Raw genomic sequence first — 13,747 nt, 5'->3', positions numbered from 1 at the left:
CCCATTTGTGCAGTTTTTGCTGCAACTATCTCAGAGCTACATTTCCAGGAGAAAAATGGCGTGTTTTCTCTACCAACAGGAAAGAAGGCAGTATGAAAAAAAGAAGAAAAGACCGGGACAAGAGAAATTATTCCATGTTGAACACTCCCTGATGGACACTTGAAAACCAGCTCCCGGGGCAGAGCAGTGCCCGCCAGGCCGAGGGGCTCCCCCGGGCCCTCTCTCAGGCTGTCAGGCTAATCCTGCCGCCTACTCCAACCCCGACCCGCCCTCGGGGACGGTTGCTCCGGAGAGTCAAGTTCACTCCGCTGACACCTGCTGGAGAGAAGCTTTGAGCCGGACTGCACTGCAGCCGCCCTGGGGTCCCCGGGGAGCCGACCCCCAGGCTCGGAGGGCAGCGGCCGAAAACCGGGCGATGAGTAGCGGCCACGAGCTTAGGCTGTGGAGACAGGGCGCTGGGCACCTGGCCGAGATCTCGCTCCTCGCCAGACGGCGCCCTATTCCCTGTCCTGCGGAGCCGGCCTTCTCGGCAGGCAGAGAACTTGCTTTCCTAAAATCACCCAACGCCCTGTTCGCACCCTGCGTCCGGAGCCGCTGAGCAGGGAGCCCCCTCCCGCTTAAGCAGGCGTCCTTCCCAGGCCTGCCGGCAACACTCACTCGCAGGGACTCCGTTTGGCCAGGCCCGGGTCTCTCCCGCGCCGAGCTGCCCAACAAACCATTTAAACATTTCAACACAAAACCGGATTCATTGTGGGCCGCACATTAAAAAGTGTTACTCGCTTTGAAGTTTTTGTCTAATGGCTCTAAACTGAAAGAAAATGTTTTCCTATTACTTAATTCAATCATAGCGAAGAAACTTGGTAAAAAGCCCACGGATTTCGCCCCAAAGTGTGACAGAGTTCTCTTTGTGTGCGCTTATCCTCCGCCGTCACACACTTTAATTCGCCTCTCTTTATCTGGCATTCAAAACTTTCTTCAATGACATTCAATAAGGTCCAGAAGCTGGAGGAGGAAAAAAAAACTGGTTATTCCCCCCGCCCGCCCCCCCCCCATATTCTTTCCCAGTAGCTCTGGCTTTGCTCGCATTCAGGGGCCCTTAACCCTTTCCCTCCCCGGGCGAGGGCGGCGGCTCCTGGCTCCAGAAGCATCGGTCGCCTCTTTCACCCCTCGGGTTCCTCCCGTACCCCACGCCTCTCCCACCCGCCTCTGCCTCGCGGGGAGCCCCCCCCCCCACAGTTCCGGACTCTCGGTTCAGTCCCAGCGGTCCAAGTCAGCCCGAATTTCCCCGAGAGCCAATTACAACCAGCACGAGGCTTCGCCAATACAGGCGGTAGGGTTTGCTACCAACCACCCTGACCGGAGAAGCCCTGGGGAGCACACAACGGACATGGGCGCAGCAGTGACCCCCACCCCCACCCCGTGCCAAACAATCAAGGAAGCTTTGGCCCCTCGCTGGACCTGCGAGATGACGGGGGTACTTTCCCCACTGCCCCTCTCCGTTTTCTAGCATGAGCTATTTTCTGGCCAACACAGTCTCTTTGCTTTTTAATCGCTTATAATTTGTTACTGAGGTTATTGCAAAGATTTCATACATGATGAAAACCCATGAGCACGCCTTGGTTTGGGGCAGTCTTCTTGAGATGCACCGATTCCCTCTCGATTTCTCACAATTCTATTCAGAGAACAGGCGACTGCAGTGACTTGGTTCCAATAAAATCGAAAGTAAACGACTTCCGTGGAAAGTCCCGGGTTGTAAATTCGAAATATTTATGCTAATTTCCCATTGTATGGAAAAGGTTCCTGCGGAAAGCTTTGAGCCTGCTGATGATTTAAAAAGCTGTGGCTGTAGACACAGCTCCAAGTGTTTGAAGTTGTTTAACCATTGTGTGACCAGAAAGAAGAGCGACGCGGCAGGAGAAGGTCTGGCGGAGAGGGGAGCTCGGTGGGGGTGGGCCATGGCCGCGGAGCTGAGTACACAAGCGGCCCTCGCGCCGCTCCGGACAGGCGCGCTTCGGGAAAGCCGTGGTTTCCCAGCGCACCCGTAGGTCTATGGGGGTGCGCACGAGTGGAAAGGACGCAGGCAGAGAGCTTCTGCCCTCGCCAGTCCGCGGGTGGAGGGAACGGGGCTGCGAGATCTCCATCCTCGCGGTCCAGGCTCATTTCCCATCCCTCGTCTCTAGCCCTGACTGTAAGCGGCTGATTTGCTCTTTACATCCACCGCCCTGACGGACGAAAGTGCTGGTGGACGAGCATCTACGGAACAAAGCCTGGGCGTTATAGGCAACACCAAAGTTAAGACGAATTGAGAAGCTTAGAGAGAACAGACAGCGATTGGGCTAGTGCTGGGTAAGGGATATCTAGTCCGTCTCCTGTCTCCCCAGCGGTGCCCCCCCCCCCGCAAGAGCCCGTGTCCTCCTGCTTCCAGACACAGAGAGAAGGGAAGAGATTCCACAGGTGGAAATGGCAGGCCGGTCGTAGGGACGTCCTCCGGGTGCACAGCGTTGACCCTGGCGCACCGAGTGGAGGCAGCATGATCTCGGAGGACAGGGGGGGATGAAAGAAGAAAAGGGACGGAGGCAATGTGCGCAGAGAAGGTCGGGGTGTGCGTTCTTGGAGATCTGTGGGAGCAAGGCAGCAACGGAGGGGGATGCGAAATCAATAAGATAAACAGGCCGATGGCCAATACAGAGCCAAAGGGGAATAAAGAATAAAGAGAAAGAAAAGAATATTAAATCGTAGGAAAATGAGAAAATAAACCCGCAAAAGGAAGAGGAGGGGCGAGGGCGCCCGTTACGGCGTGGGTGGGGTTGACAAGAATAGAGTACATTATGCAGTTCATTTAGTTAACAAGTGAAATAATGAGGAAGCGTGCAGAGTGAATGCCAAGAGAAAAGGCACAAAAACCCTATTGAGAGGCCCGGGCCGCTCCTGGCGTAGCCCATCACATGGCAATAGTCCTATTTAAGCGGCGCCGCCGGCGCCTTTCAGCACCACTAGCGCTGGCCAGCACCCCGCGCTCTTTGGGCGGTGCCCACTGCTGCGGCGGAGGCGGCTTCAGCCTCGGCTTCAGACGTGCTTTCTGCCTTCGGGGAAGAGGCAGCTGCGCGCGGCCGCTGCCCGTGGAAGTGCGTGGAGACCCCCGAGGTCAGAGAGGCTCAGGGAGCGGGCTGGCGGCGGGGCGACCGCGCACTGGGGCCATGCCGCGCTCCTTCCTAGTGGACTCGCTAGTGCTGCGCGAGGCAGCAGAGAAAAAGGCGCCCGAGGGCAGCCCGCCGCCGCTCTTTCCCTACGCGGTGCCTTCGCCGCACGCACTGCACGGCCTCTCCCCGGGCGCCTGCCACGCGCGCAAGGCCGGGCTGCTGTGCGTGTGCCCGCTCTGCGTCACCGCCTCACAGCTGCACGGGCCCCCGGGGCCGCCCGCGCTGCCTCTGCTCAAGGCGTCCTTCCCGCCTTTCGGCTCTCAGTACTGCCACGCGCCCCTGGGCCGCCAGCACTCGGCAGGGCCCCCTGGGGTCGCTCACGGCCCCGCCGCCGCCGCTGCCGCCGCGGCGCTCTACCAGACCTCCTACCCGCTGCCGGACCCCAGGCAGTTCCACTGCCTCTCTGTGGGTAAGCCGGGCCGCCGCGCGGGGCACAGGGCATGGGTGGCCCCATGAAAGTTGACGAGTCAGGGTGGGAGATGAGGGGCCCTGGGCGTTACGGGGCAATGAGAGTCCGATCGGGCCCCTGAGGGTGGTGTTGGGTTGGAGAACTAGGAAAGGACGCCGGGAGGGAGGTCGAAAGCAGACGGCCCGAGTCCTGAAGGGGACCCCCGGGAAGGAGCGAGGACTGGGATCCCGGGTGCTCCGTGAAGGACAGTGCCAGGGCCGCGCGATTCCGGGAGGATCCGAGTCCCTTGGTTTGACAAGGAGGTGCCCATGGTCACGCTGCTGTGCGTCGTGTTCCGGGAGAAGAGGTGGGCGAGAGGCAGAAGTCCTGGGACCCTAAAGGCCGCCCACCAGAAAACCGGGCCGCAGCGCAGGGTCTGACCGCTTCCCTCTCTCACCCCCACTCCCCTCAGACGGCAGCTCGAACCAGCTGCCCAGCAGCAAGAGGATGCGCACCGCCTTCACCAGCACGCAGCTGCTGGAGCTGGAGCGCGAGTTCGCCTCGAACATGTACCTGTCCCGCCTGCGCCGCATCGAGATCGCGACCTACCTGAATCTGTCTGAGAAGCAGGTGAAGATCTGGTTCCAGAACCGCCGGGTGAAACACAAGAAGGAGGGAAAAGGCAGCAACCACCGCGGGAACGGCGGAAACTCCGGTGCCGGCGGGGGCGCACCGCAAGGCTGCAAGTGCGCGTCGCTGTCCTCAGCCAAGTGCTCGGAGGATGACGACGAAATGCCAATGTCTCCGTCTTCTTCGGGGAAAGACGACCGAGATCTCACGGTCACTCCCTAGGAGTATGTCTCCCCAGGTCGCCCACCCCAGGCCCTTCCTGCGCCTCAAAGACTCGTCCTGGGACTCAGCGCCGGGTCCTGGGCACTCGCTGCCAAACGGTGGTGACCACGCACGGATTTGGCACGGCTTTGAGGACTCCCTTGGTCCTGGGCAGTGCCAAGCCTGGCAGAGAACTGACGCTGGTATCACCACCCCAGGGGCCGTGGCCGTTCGGATCGGACTCCAAGCTGCGAACACTGCAGGAACTCGAGTCCCTCCGGCCGTGCGGTGTAGCGGCCCCCGCGGGCACGCCGGCCCGGCCCAGCGCCTTGCTGGCCGCCAGCGCCTCCTTGCCCACACTCTCTGAACTCGGTCAGGCGTCCTCTGTTCCTCTGCTCGCCCCGCTCCGAGTCCGACTCAGCCATTCACCTCCGGGATGCCTGTTCCGTTCGTTTCCTTCCTTCCATCCTTCCTTCCTTCCTTCCTTCCTTCGTTTTTTCCCTCCCCACCTCTTCCCTGTGGTGGTTTGTCATTCATACATTTATGAACCCTCATGCATTCATGAACCTCTGTTTTTTCCTTTTCCTTTCCCTCCCTCCCCGCTCCGGGAGCCTCCTTCCGAGTTCAATCGACCCACTTGTCCTTAACCAGGCCTTGCTGTCCCTGGGGCTCCTCTACCAGAAAAATGTTGCCCGTGGTATTTGTGTCGGGGAAACCGATTTAACTTTGTTTTGGAGACGCCCCGCCTCCCCCCAGAGGCCCTGGTTCTGCTCCTCTGGAGAACCGTCTCTCGCCCCAGACCCCAGGCCCCGCCCGCCTGGCTGTGTCACTGTGCCGTCTCTGGAACACCAGAATATATTTATTTATTTATTTATGTAAACATTTTAAATAAACTTTTCTTTCTTAGAAATCCACGTGACTCTGGACCTCCAGGCCTCCGAGTAGACTGGACAGACTCCTGCCAGGGTTACAATGTCCCGCCGGGGCGGGGCCGGGAGGGGGCCACGGGGCCGCGCTGTCACTCACCTCTCCGGATGCTCAACCCCACAGACTCTCTCGGCTGCACGCTCCCTGGCCCAGCTCGTGCCCGGCGCACTCACTCCCGGGAGGGCAGAGCGCTGAGTCCCAAGGGAAGGAGGGGCCCCTCCCTTCCTTGTGCCTTAGGTCCTAACACCTGTAACGCCCCCTGCCGCCTGGGATCGGTTCGCACCCCCAGCCCTCTCTTTTTGGCTGTCTCGACCTCTATCGCCGAGGGCAGAAATCGTCCCGCTCCAGCTTGAGAGCTCTGTCCTTCGCTGTGCTCCAGCTGGTAACGATTTGTTGGTGTGGGATGGTGCGGCCTCCCCTCGGGAAGGCCCGAGGCCTCACTTTGCTTTGAGGCCGTTTCATTTGCGGGGAGCATGTTGGATAGTGGTTCTGAGAACTCAAAGCGATCCAGAGCCTGAATCCCAACAGGGATGTTCTCAGGAATTCTTGTTACCGTAACCACAACCCCCTACAACTTAGAATCCACACTCTAGCCTTCCTTGCGAAGAGGTGGGCGAGGGGGGTTGGGGGCGGTGAGGAGGAGAGGGTTACACGTGTTACTGGGACTAAAGCAGTAGGAGGCTGGGGGGTTTCCGCAGAAACGCGGAGCGCTGCGCTGGGCCACCCTGGGGAGCTGTTTCTGCCATTCAGAAAATTGAATATGAGAAATCGCCTGTCTGGGGCCTCAAAAATCCTCAAGCCTCCCATATTGAGTCCTGGAGACTGGGACCACCTCTTCTGCCAGAAATCCCACCCACCAACACACACACACCCAGGGGAGCGCTCAGATTCTGAGTATCTAGGCAAATCAAACAAACACGTGTGGCTCTTTCAAGAGAAATACGCTCCAGTTCGGGTTAGCTCAACACGAATTAGGTTCATTTCTAAAAACTTCAGTCTCCTTCAAATAAAGCTGAGTGTGAGGTGCTCTCCCCAATCCCCCTAGATAAAGGCAGGCATAATCTGGCTCCCCACTGAGAGGTCAGTCCAGTTTCTTTCTTGATCAAGGTGCCAGGGCTGCACTGAAGACAGATGAGAGTCCGACCAGCCTCCCTGTCGGCACTTTCCCCAATCTTCAACAGTGGAACCAACGTTTCTAGGAGGACCAGATCTCCACCCTCCCAGAAGGGGGCTTTGTGCCAACCTAACGGAAGCCCGGTTGCTTGAGGGCACACCACGAACAGAATTCCACCCGATGTTATTATCGGCGATTCTGACACTTTCTCAGTTTTGCTCGGCTGGCACGCTGCTCTAAGAACTAGCCCTCCGGTGAGTGGATGAATGAAGTTTCGAATCCTTTAGCTCCGGCGACAGCCACCAGTTTGCCTTTGACCCTGCAGCAGCAAGGCCCTCGGGGGACAGGTCCATGGTGAATCCGTGGGCTCGTTTTGAGGCAGCTCCTTGTCTGGGTTACAGAAGGGAGTGGCCAGATGCTCTGGGACAGGCTGTCTCCAACTGTCAGTGACAGACTGCAAAGGCAGTTTCGGAGATGGACCTGCCAGGGAGCTGGGCTGGGGTGCAGCAAGCATAGAGGTAGAGATGGAAGTTGGAGGAATGCGAAGAGGCTAAACCCTATATCCACCTAACGCGTGTCCCCTCCCCGAACTCTTCCATTTTGCCACCCTACGCAGACCCTCCCGTTTCCAGCAGAAGCCGCAGATCCATTGCTGCGCCTGGGGGCCACGCCAGTCCAGTTCGCTCCGGAGTGTGCCTTTCTTCCCCTCGGCTTTGTCTACCCAAGTTTTCATTTCCACATCCTGCTCCCAGAAAACCAGGCTTTTTGCTCTCTGGCTGGCTGCCCTGGGAGCAGTGGGAGAAAACGCAGCCTCCTTGCCGTGGTCCCAATGGTTGACAAGGCGGTGACAGGAGCGGGGCGCTGGGGAGCTTGGAGGCGGCTGCGGCGGGCGCAGGGCCTCTCGCCATCCAGCCTGGCGTGCCGGGGTGGCGACGAGCTACTGGGTTTCAACAGGCTTCCACTCAAACACTCCTCACCCTGCCCTCTCCCTCCCTTGGCGATGATCCGCACCAGGGTCGCTCCTCTGCTGCCTGGTTTGGGATGAAGGCAAGGGCGCGCCTGCGTTGAGAAGCTCCGGGGAAATGGAGCTTCTCATCCGGGAAGAGAGCAGCCAGGCTTTAAGACCACACCGTTTTGAGCTAAAATTTGGGACTTGCATGGCAAATTGCGAAGTTAAAATCAAACAGTTATTAGGATAGACTTTCTTGGAAATTAACATTTAGTGTAACTGATTCCACTACAGATCTGAGTTTACGTTGGGGACAGTGTCTTTCTTTTCTCCATGCAGCACAGTGCCTAGAAGTTTGGACCTTAGCATCCAAGTGTCTGGCTCTTCAATCAATTTCCACCAGCTACGTACAAGTTGGAGAATCTTGGGCAAACCACTGGTCCTTCCTGGGCCTCAGTTTCTTCATCTGTAAATTGGAATTCTGTTAATAGTTGCTTTGCAGGGTGATTGTGCAACATTATAGGATAGATTTCACATAAAACGCTAAGCACAATGCCTGCCAAGTTCCAATAAATGTTAACCAATGCAGTTGTTGCTCTTGTTACTTGTCGTGCCTATAATGGGCCTGGGGCAGAGTTGGTGCTGAATTATTTACTTAATGCTGAAAAGTGACCACTCACATACAGCCTTAGAGCAGAATCTACCACAGAGGGGCTGGAGCACACACACAGTGCCAACACCAGCAGGAGCCTCCCTGCCCCCCCCCCTTGCAGTCAGTCATTCAGAGGGTAAGTAAGTAATGGCTCCTCCACTGCTAAGCACTGCTCAGGCACCGGGAAGCCCTGGACTCCAAACAGGGATCCTCTTGCCACCTTCACTTCAACCAAGTCCTCAACCTTTATACTGCTGCCATTTGGGGCCAAATAATTCCTCCTTGTGGGTGGAGCTAGTTTGTGTGTTGTAGGGTATTCAGCAGCTTCCTTGGCCGCTACCCACTAGGTGCAAGCATAGCACCCCTCCTCCCAGTTGTGACAACCAAAAATGTCCCTAGAAGGCTAAATCACTTTAGGCTGAGAATGGCTTACTTAAGCCGATATATTTTCTGCTACGGTTTGCCAGTCCACTGTACCTAGGTTTTGGCAGCACAGCTCTGAGTGTATCTTTCTACCTTTCCTTCACTTATCCTTCATGGAATACTCCTACCTTCTACAACCAGGGTACTGGACTATGCTCCCAGGTGTGATATGAAAGGATAAAGGAGACAAAGAGAGTGGGGGCACTGGGAATACCAAAGATGTCTGTGGGGTGCAAGCATGCTAGTTAGTCTGCGTAGCCTGGGTGGAAAGCAGGATCAGGTAGGGGCTTGCAGGGTGAGCAGAGTTTACTAGGTCCTTTCCAAAGCCACTGAGGCCTTTCCAAAAATATTCTGTCCATTTGTCTTGTGACCTGTAAGCAACTGGGTTCCCTCTTCAGTTATGTCTGTGGGTGCCCACAAGGCCACCTCTTGGGGGGAAAATATTAGGAGCCTGAGCTCTCATCCCCACCCCCAAGTCACACACACATGCGCACCATTCGCCACCACTGTATGGTTTTTCCTGAAGCATCCTTATTGGTTTTGTCAATGCTTGAAAGTCTGAAACTAGAAATCTAGTCTTTTTCACTAAGGCTTTCTGTGTTTGGTTCAAACATATGTATCCCTGAGAGTAGTGACCACTGAGTACCTTCATTCACTTTTTCCAAGAGGAGATTCAGGAAGGGCAAAGGAGTAGAAGGGCCCTGAGAACCTAGGGATGTATAAGAGATACAAAGACAAAAAGAGGAGCAGAGGGAGAGGTAGGGTCCTCAAAGTCTCACTGGGATGGGTGAGTGTTGCCTAAGGCCACTGGCCACACCCTGGACTGGTGGTGAATCTGTGGTGAAACTGTGGGTGAGTTAGTGCGCTCACTAGCCTGCAGCAGACTCACTAGAGTGCACTGCAGAAGTGGACTCACCCACAGTCAGATCCCACGAAACAATAACCTCGTGAACCAAGGGTTTTCTCAGTCTTGTATATGGTGATCAACAGAGGATTTTCTAATGCCAACACACTAATAAAAGTGCATGTGTATGTGTGCTGTAGAAGCTGAAACAAGAGAAAGGCAAAGAAGGTTGCTAAAATCTCAGGGAAGAACCAGGTTATCCTGAGCTGAGTGCTCAGCTTTAGATGATCTGTCACTATGAATCCAAGTCCTGGTTCTAAAAGTCTCCTTTGAATCCACAAAGAAATCCAAGGCTTTCAACTCAACAACTCGCAGTCTGGTATCCAGATATCTGGCAGTAGTGGGTATTTCCAGCTCACAGGAGGAAGTGCCCTTGCAGTACATTGGGAGGCCTTGGACTCAGCATCCATTTCAGGCAGGATCCAGTAAGGAAGGAGGTCACTCAGGAGTCCTGCCCTGTGCTGCTGCAGTCAAGGAGCAACTGATCAGACTGGGTGTGACCCTGCAGTGAGGAACTTCCCCACTGGGCGGGGGAGTGGGGGGGTGTTGAATCCTTGAGGGCAGGGACCACCTCCACTGGCTCACTATTCACAGAGAAGCCACATCTCCTTGATTTCAGGATGTTATGAATTTCTGGAGTTGCTCTCTTATGAGCCGAATTGTGTTCCCTCTAAATTTACATGTGGAAGTCCTAACCCCCAGGACCTCGTAGTGTAACAGTATTTAGAAACAGGGTCTTCGAAGAAATAGTTAAAGTTCAGTGACCTCACATGGGTGGATCCTAATCCAATATGATTGGTGTCCTTATAACAGGAGGAGAGACACTAGGCATGAGTGTGCACAGAAGGACAACTACGTGAGAACACAGGGAGAAGGTGCCATCTGCAAGGCAAGGAGAGAGGTCTCAGAAGAAACCAATCCTGCCAACACCTTCATCTGGGACCTCTAGGCTCCATACTTGAGAACAAATAAATTTCTTTTTTTTTAATATTTATTTATTTTTGGAGAGAGGGGAAGGGAAGGAGAAAGAGTGGGAGAGAAACATCAATGCGTGGTTGCCTCTAATATGTCCCCTACTGGGGACCTAGCCTGCAACCCAGGCATGTGCCCTGACTGGGAATCGAACCAGCGACCCTTTGCTTCACAGGCCTGTGCTCAGTCCACTGAGCTACACCAGCCAGGGCCAAATAAATTTCTTTTGTTTAAACCTGTGCCCCCAGCCCAGCCTTTGGTATTTTGTATAGCAACCTAACAGGCTAATACAAATTCTGATCTGGATGAGAGCTCTCTAGGCCCTTCCATGGTAATGTAAGAATATAAGAAGATTGTAGAGGAAAGAGCACTGACCTGGGAGTCAAGAACATGTGTGAGGCCCAGCTCCAATCATACCACTAACAAATTCTATGACTTTAAATAAAGCATGATCTTCCTGGATCTCAGTCTCTTCCTCTCTAAAGTCAAGGGGTTAACTGACATGAGTGGCATTTTGTTTTTGTCTGACCAGCATCCATTTCCCCTCTTTCTGATCAGTATTTAAATTTTGTTTTGTCAAATGTAAGTTGAGTTCTTGAAAAAAGCAGGCATCCGTTGAGGTAGACATTTGCACATGGTATGGGTTCTCCACTGCCAGGGTCCCACTTTCCACTGAAAAATCCAATAAGGACTAGATATTCGCTGCTAAACCCCTTCTCCAGCAGGTCAGGCATAGGCATAGGACCTGGGCCCAATGTTTCCCCAGAAGCCTGAATCTAAGCACACATTTTCTCTGCCTGAGTTGTACGGCAATCCTGTGGCTGTGGTAGGGATGGCACTTGGATGGAATTCTGTGGTTCCAGGTCCCACCCAGTATAACACAGGAAGTGGCGGCTGGGCATCTGGAAAGAAAGAATGGCTATTGAGTAAACAAAACTATATGACATCTGTCCAGAAAAAGTCCAGTAATTGTTAATACATCAAGAATGGGAAGTTCTCGCCAAAATGGTAGCATAGGTAGAAACCCTTCACTCCCTCGCACAACCAAAAGGAGGATAATGACCAATCTAAAACCAATAAACAACCAGACTGACAGAAAATCAAACTGCGTGGAACTCTGACAACCAAGGAATTAGAGAAACAGTCAACCAGAATGACCAGACTGGTAGTAGTGAAACAGGGCAGAGGGGTGGACAGAGAGAACCCATGGCAAGGCATCCCCATGGGGCGGGGGGGGGGAGGCGAGGTTGGCTGAATGGGAAACTGAGACTCAGAGGTGACTGTGGGCTACGACTGTGGTTGTCGAGGTGGGAGACACTCCCAGTCTCACAAAAGAGTTTGTTGGAAAGTGGGCTAGAGCTGAGCAGTCAAGTTGCAGGGCCCAGTGAGGAAAGGAGGGTTGCCTGGCCCTGGTGAATACTGAATTCCCCACCCCCTTACAACATAACAATTGCACCAAGACAAAGAAATATGACCCAAATGAAACAACAGAGCAAATATTTAGAAAAAGAGCTAAGCGATGAGATTTCAAGTTGACCGATGGAGAATTTAAAGCCCTGGTGACCAAAATACTCACAGAACTGATTGAGCTTGGTCAAAAAATGAAAAAAACAAATGAAAGATACCCAAAATGAAATACAGCAAAATATTAAGGGAACCAAGAATGATAGGAAGAAAATCAGGACTCAAAGCAACAACTTGGAACAAAAGGAAGACTGGAACAGAATGAAGAAACAAGAATTCAAAAAAAATGAAGAGAAGTTTTGGAACCTCTGGGACAACCTGAAATGTTCTAATACTCAAATTATAAGGGTGCCAGAAGGAGAAGAACAACAGCAAGAGATTGAAAACTTATTTGAACAAATTATGAAGAAAAATGTCCCCAATTGGTGAAGGAAATAGACTTTCAGGAAGTCCAGGAAGCCCAGAGAGTCCCCAAGAAATGAACCCAAAGAGGACCACACAAAGACACATCATAATTAAAGTGCCAGAGCTTAAAGATAGAGAAAATCTTAAAAGCAGCAAGAGGAAAGGAGACAGTTACCTACCAAGGAGTGCCCATAATAAGGCTATCAGCTGCTTTCTCAAAAGAAATCTTGCAGGCAAGAAGGGGCTGGAAAGAAGTATTCCAAGTCATGAAAGGCAAGGACCTACATCCAAGATTACTCTATCCAGCAAAGCTATCTTTTAGGATGGAGGGGCAGATAAAGTGCTTCCCAGATAAGGTCAAGTTAAAGGAGTTCATCATCGCCAAGCTATTATTATATAAAATGTTAAAGGGACTTACCTAAGAAAAAGAAGATAAAAAATATGAAGAGTAAAATGACAACAAATTCACAACTATCAACAAATGAACCTACAAGAAAAGATAAACAATGAAAACAAAAACTAGGTAAGCAACTAGAACAGGAACAGAATCAGAGAAATGGGCATCACATGGAAGGATTTCAGTGGAAAGGAGGAAGAAGGAATATGGGGAGAAAGGTACAGGAAAAAAGAAGCATAACTAGTAGGCATGAAATAGATGGGGAGAGATTAAAATGGTATAGGAAACAGAGAACTCCAAGAACTTATATGTACAACCGATGGACATGAACTAAGGGGGGGTGATGCTGGAGGACTGGGGGGTGCAGGGTGGAGAAGGGATAAAGGGGGAAAACTGGGAAAATAATAGCATAATCAATAAAATATACTTAAAATGTCAAAAAAAAAAAAAGAATGGCTTGTGCCACATTGATGCAACCTAGTAGCCAAGGAGAGCAGACTGGAATGTACATGAATAAACAAAGACAACTTCACTGTACTAGTCAGTGAGGGCTATAGATGCTGTTGAGTGAGCATGTGTACTGTGTGGCTGTCACATGCAAAATGACTGAGCAAGGAGAGCAACAAATGTGTATTCAATTTTGTTTAACATTTTATTTATTTATTTTTAGAGAGAGGGGAAGAGAAGGAGAAAGAGAGGGAAACATCAATGGGTGGTTGCCCCTTGCATGCCCCAAACTGGGGACCTGACCTGCAACCCAGGCATGTGCCCTGACTGGGAATGGAACCAGTGACCCTGGGGTTCATAGGCCTGTACTCAATCCACTGAGCTACACCAGCCAGGGCTGCATCCAATTTTGCATTAAGCTTAAACATTCCTCCATGGAAACTACTTGTATGATTCAGAAGGCCATAGCTATGGGCAACTGGTGACTGGCAGCTTTATCACAACAATAAGCCTGCTCATGCATCATGTGTCATGAAGTTTTGGGGTGAAACACCAAATTACTCAGGTGACTCAGCACCCCCACAGCCCAGATTTGGCATCTTGTGACTTCTGGCCTTTCCCAAAACTAAAATCATTTTTGAAAAGGAAGAGATTTCAGACCATCGTTGAGATTC

At 52.7% G+C, this 13,747-nt stretch overlaps 1 protein-coding gene across 1 annotated transcript; it reads left to right on the top strand.

Moving 5' to 3' along the window:
- Positions 1-3,197: 3,197 nt before the first annotated feature.
- On the top strand, positions 3,198-4,440 carry GSX1 (GS homeobox 1). The gene is made up of 2 exons (XM_037166865.2): positions 3,198-3,609; positions 4,061-4,440. Exons 1-2 carry the CDS (start codon positions 3,198-3,200, stop codon positions 4,438-4,440), a joined length of 792 nt encoding a protein of 263 aa, XP_037022760.1.
- The last annotated feature ends 9,307 nt before the right edge of the window (positions 4,441-13,747 follow it).

Source organism: Artibeus jamaicensis, unplaced genomic scaffold (genome assembly GCF_021234435.1).
Source record: "Artibeus jamaicensis isolate MK-2021 breed Jamaican fruit bat unplaced genomic scaffold, CSHL_Jam_final contig_793, whole genome shotgun sequence".
In the NCBI taxonomy this organism is placed as follows: Eukaryota; Metazoa; Chordata; class Mammalia; order Chiroptera; family Phyllostomidae; genus Artibeus; species Artibeus jamaicensis.
The sequence above is the reverse complement of the archived record's forward strand: the minus strand, read 5'-3'. Positions and strand labels throughout refer to the sequence as shown.